The 5,341-nt window shown below is 47.6% G+C and overlaps 1 protein-coding gene across 1 annotated transcript in view; it reads right to left on the reverse strand.

Annotated features, from left to right (window-relative positions):
• Positions 1-5,138, reverse strand: part of USP38 (ubiquitin specific peptidase 38) — a 33,772-nt gene extending 28,634 nt beyond the window's left edge. Inside the window, 2 exon segments of the mRNA XM_025212603.1 lie at positions 2,312-2,447; positions 4,278-5,138. Coding sequence (XP_025068388.1) covers positions 2,312-2,447; positions 4,278-4,965 — 824 coding nt within the window. The 5' untranslated portion in view covers positions 4,966-5,138.
• Positions 5,139-5,341: the final 203 nt, after the last annotated feature.

Genomic DNA, 5,341 nt, shown 5'->3' on the forward strand with positions numbered 1-5,341 from the left:
CTAAATGTCTATAAAGGCTCCCTCTGGTGGGGGAGGGTAGCTTGCTTGCTACAAAGACCAGGATAGCACAGATAGAGGATATTTTCTGTACAGGTACTAAAGTAGATTTCTATTGTTAGTATACCCATAGAACCAGGAATGAAACAAAGGATCACTTTCAGAGATTTCTCACAAAGTTTGCAACAGGCAAATTTGTAAAAGTTAGGTGTATTCTAGTATGGGTACATAAAGGTTCCCTGGTACCCATGGTAAGCAGCTGTCAGTGCCAAGCTTTTCTTGCTGAGACACTTGACAGAGGAAAAAAAGAACTCAGAAGATTAGACTGATTACACATAAGTGAGTGAAAGTGTTTTGTTAAACTAGGACAACTGTAATATGAAAAAGTAAGTATAGTCCAAGCTACAAAAGGCTAGGTAGAAATGACAGTATTAGCAAGCTCAGGCTGTATGCGCTAAAGTAGGTTTGGTTTACTTTTAATGTCCATAATAGGATATGGGCCTTCTTTTCAGGATATGAAGCATCTTAGGCAGAAGACTTCCCCCACCCTGAATTAGTGAGGCACTTGCACAATTCCATATTTAAAACAAAATCTATTTCTGCTCTGAAAAGTGATACCATTAGCAGGATCTGTGCCATTCCCCATCCATTTTCATAAAGTAGAAAAGAAAACTCTCTCACTCAGCTCCATAATTCTACCTCACGTTACAAGAAAGTTAGCAAGGGTAAGGACAATCAAATAGCAGCAAGTTGAAATGGCAACAAAAGATTTACTGCAAAACAGCTGATGCATGTTAACTACATCTTCCTGCCCTTCCCCCTGGTAAGTGAAAGCTAAACCCTGACAGCTTAGCTCTATTTTATTCATGGATAAATCATACCAGGTTACCTTACACTTATCATGAAGGAAAAAGCAGCAGACTGACAGTTACACACATCATCCTGAGTGCTGTCAATCTGCTGTACTCTGTTCACACCCTCACATTCCTCTAAAACCAGGTTTGCCAAAAACTCATCTGGACCCAGGGGCAAGATGAGCATCACAAGAATGGTTAATGGACCTAATCAGGCCCATGGTGTCATGTTCCCTGCCCACCCTCCCCTGTGTGCTGTCAGCACTCAACTGGGACCGACAGACATCACAGTCTAGTCTGGCACATGCCACATGGGACAACTCTGAGACCCAGGAGCAGCATCAGGGGGTGGATGACAGGGCTCTGTAGGCCAAATCTTTCAACACCCCTGCTCTATACTATATCAAGTTGAATTAGTGGTGACAACACAGCATGAAAGAGCAGAAAAGAAACTTGAAAATAATTACATGTATTAAAACCAAGTGCTTTCTGAAAAGGGCACTTCAAAGCTACCTCAAATCATTTCTATGAGACAGACCTTTCTAAACCTTTTAAAATCAGGGACTTTGAGTTAGATCTTGAGAACATATTAAGAGGACAAAAATCTAACAGATGTAAAGATGTCTTATCTTATTCTAGCAATTTTCTAAATCAACACTACATATATTTCTGTAAATTGCAGCCAAGTCTGCAATCCTAAAACATGCCCTGTTCACACTAATCATCCTGATGATCCCAAATGCTTAACTGAGTGATAGCAAGTACAGGGGACAACTGATTCAATTCTCATTCCTTCCTTCATTGTTAAATATATATATTATTATTATTAATCAATTCCAGCTATATGGAGGCTTCGGGGAGATGGAGGGAGCTAGTGGTAGTCCCTCTCAAATACCCAAGAATGTAAATAGAACAAAGTCAATTAACTCGTGCTCTTTCCAAACTGTCCAGCCTCTTCAAAAAGGGAATAAAAGTAAACATGTTTTACTGCCCTGTATAGCCCATCAGTGAGTCAGTCTTCTACATGCAGTAGATGAAAAGTTGCATCCCTGAAAAAGAATTATCACTTCCTTGCCAGCTCTTGTGCTGTGTGGTATCCTGGTCTAACTCAGTTCCCAAAAAAAGCAACATCAAAAAGAGGACACAACTACCTTTACCGTAGGGCTTCTAATTGTCATTTTACCCTCCTCTCGTCAGGGCAGAGTACTAATCAGACCGCATTAGTGATTAAGGTAACACTGCTGGTAACATTTGTGGCCTTAGAAACAGATACTTATCTAAAAGTTCCAGGTAACATATCTTAAGCGTCTTCTAAACACCAATTTTAGATTTTTAAGGAACTTAAGTGGTAAATAACTTCAGAAAATAAGTTAGGAAAAACAAGCAGCAAAAAAAAAAAACAAAAACAAAAACAAAAAACCACACAAAAAAACAGCCCCCTTTCCAATGAGAAACAGTACCTGCACAAAGCTTGAGTCATACTTGCATCTTTTACATTTGGATCTGTAGTAAGGCTCCTGATGAGTACTGTAATCATCTGTAATGGGATATGCTGCACAAGGCTTGCCAGTGCAACAGAAGGTTCAAATGAAGCATCTATAATAGTTGAACATGACATCTTGTGAGAAACAAAGGTACATAAACAGCTATGTTTTACTTCTTATCCAAACATACTTAAGTTTTTAGTGTGACTGGAAAACATTTAAAAGACACTGATGCCCTGTCCTAATACTGAAGTTCTTTCTGTATACAGATCAATGTTTATTAAAATGTTAATTTTACTTTATCTGATAGATTCACTTCTTTCATTAAAACTGCCTGACAGATATGGGTAAAGGAAAGTAACAAGTAGTTCAAAGTCTACTTTATTTTGATTGTCTAAAAGAGTAGCGCTTTTCAGTTCGCTAAAATGTTTTTTGGAAGATGATTTGTCACACACTGCGTTAGAAGCCAAGCGTTGTTTTGAGCTGCTTCATTATGATATGGTATATCAGCACTGCTTCAGCGGCAAGGAAGATTTCTATAGCATCTGGATTTTTACAATATCAAGTTTCTAGCTCTTCCAACTCGTTTTCATCCAAAAGCTGTCTTTGCAATGCAGTATCTTCTCAATGAGTCTACATATCAAGTTTATAGGTTTAAGACCAGAAGGGGCCATTACAATCATCTAATCTGATCTGCAGAACACAAGTTGCTGAATTTCAGCCAGTAGCATATGGGAATACATGTTGATGAATGTAATGCAGTATCTTTGATGTGCATTTCCTTAAAACCTTCCTCATCCCAAGAAAAAATGTTCACCCTGGCATTAAAAATTGTAAGTAGAAGCTTGAGTTCCTAGGAAAGTGTCGCCATCTGTCCTAACAGATTAATTTAGGAACCTATATGTTACAACAGTATCCCTGAGAATGAGAATATTATCTCTGAGAATTCAGTCCGAAGCCTCCTACTACACTAGACTAGACAGCAATGAAGGGAGTCCAGCTTCGCCATTTTCCCCCCAAACCAACTGCTAGGAGGGTGACTGACCCCAGGAGAACACTTAAAAATTATAATCACCTTGAGGAATAATATTCAAATTTAACCAGCAGGAGAAAAATAAAGTGTGGTTTTAAACCACACCGAGCCACATTAATGTCACAATTCTCACAGGACGCATGTCAGAGAGTAAGAAGCTTACTCTTAAATTTTTGACTACATGAATATGTACAGGCTTTTTATCATACAGGCACCTGCTCTAGTGATAAGAGTAAAGGTAAGTTCCTGCCTCTCCCAAACCTTGTAAATGACTAAGAGCTTCACAGTGACATGTGGTCATGTTTACAAGCGAGCTTCCTGTTTCTTTGGTCTGCCGGCCATTCCTTAAGTCAGCAAAGGCCAACATTCAACAGGTGCACCACAAGTTAGCCCTGCAGTCTCCCTGAGGGCCACTCCAATCCCCTACCTTTGCCCAATCTGCTATTCTGGTTTCTGTTTCCTATCTCATCCCCCCTGCTCCACTGTCTGCTCCTGGCCAACCTGCTATGCTGGTTTCCACTTCCTGCCCTGCGCCGCCCACCTGACCTACTGTTTTGCTTTCTGTTCCCTGCCCGACCTGCCAGTGCACTGTTTGTCCCCTCCCTGATCCCCTGCAAGCTACGTGCAGACCATGCCTGTGCCATTTGTGGTGTCTGTCCCACAAGGTGGCTGCCCGTGTTGTGTTCCCTTCATGCCCAGCCCCAAAGCCCTCTGGGTGACCCAGCAGGTTCCCCTTCCTCGCAACTGCTTGTGCCTGAGACCTCCGAGTCAGAGGCACTAGACAACAGGCCCTGCTACCCTCTCAGGGGCCATCACAGAACTACATGTGAGCCTGGAGAGCCCCCACTGCTGCCCCCACCCTGCCCTCCCCCCAGCCAGGCCAGCCCCTGCTGGCTGGGCCCTCCTCACCCGTGGAGGAGATAAGGGCGAAGAGCTCCTGCAGGGAGGGCAGCAGGGCATCGGGCTCAGCCTTCCAGAGGGCACGCAGGAGGCTGCTGACCTGGGCCACCTGCGAGACGTAGAGGCGCAGGTCAGGCTCACGGCCGCCCGGTGGGCTCTGGAAGTGCGCCATGGTGCGCACCAGCTGCTGGCAGAAGGCGAGGGCTGGCTTGCGGCCACGGGGCAGGCACTGCGGGAAGTCGGCCAGCAGCTGGCAGAGGCGGGCACAGAGTGGTGGGCCCGGCCGCTCAGCCAGCAGCCGCAGCGCCTCCGCCCGCAGGGCCTCGAAGAGCTCCAGCACCGAGGGACAGCTGATAAGCAGGCGCAGGCCGGCACGCACATAGTCCAACACGGCCGGGTCGCCGCGGCGCCGCTCGCCGTAGCCGCCCCGCAGCAGGCCCAGCACCAGCGCACGGTTGAAGAAGGCCTCGAAGTCGGCGCGGTGGTATCGCGCGTAAGCCTCCAGCACCTGGCGGCCCACCTGGCGCTGGAAGGGGTCGGGGCCCTGCAGGATGAGGCGCGTGCTGAGCGCGAACATGGCGCGGCACTGCGCCTGGCTCAACGGAGTCTCGGCCGATTCCACCACGCGCCGCACGATCACCCGCTTCAGCGGCAGCGGGTGCGACGAGCTCACCAGCCCCTCCAGGATCTTGTCCATTGCCGCCGGAGGGGGGAAGCGGGGGGCCGCGCTCAAGCCCGGCCCGGCCGCGGCCTCCGCATCCGGCCCCGGCTGCCGGGCCACTCACCTCCCGGGAGCTGACCCGGAAGGAAAACCTCGCCCGCCGGAAGCCAGGGATGGAGCAATTGAGATTACTCAGAACGGCCCAAGCCGCTGCGGCCTAGCAACGCGACGCAAACCTCACCCCCCGCTCCTCAGGGCGGCTTCGTGTGGCGTCACTGCCCGCCTGGCCAATCCGACGCGGCCGCGGGAGGGAGGGGGCGGAGTGAGGCGATAGGAGGGGCTGAGTGAGGACGTCAGGTGCTTCTTGCCTACCCTCTCCGCCACCTGCCAGCCCCCAGCCTTGTTCTGAGCG

This window comes from Alligator sinensis, unplaced genomic scaffold (genome assembly GCF_000455745.1).
Source record: "Alligator sinensis unplaced genomic scaffold, ASM45574v1 scaffold833_1, whole genome shotgun sequence".
Classification (NCBI taxonomy): domain Eukaryota; kingdom Metazoa; phylum Chordata; order Crocodylia; family Alligatoridae; genus Alligator; species Alligator sinensis.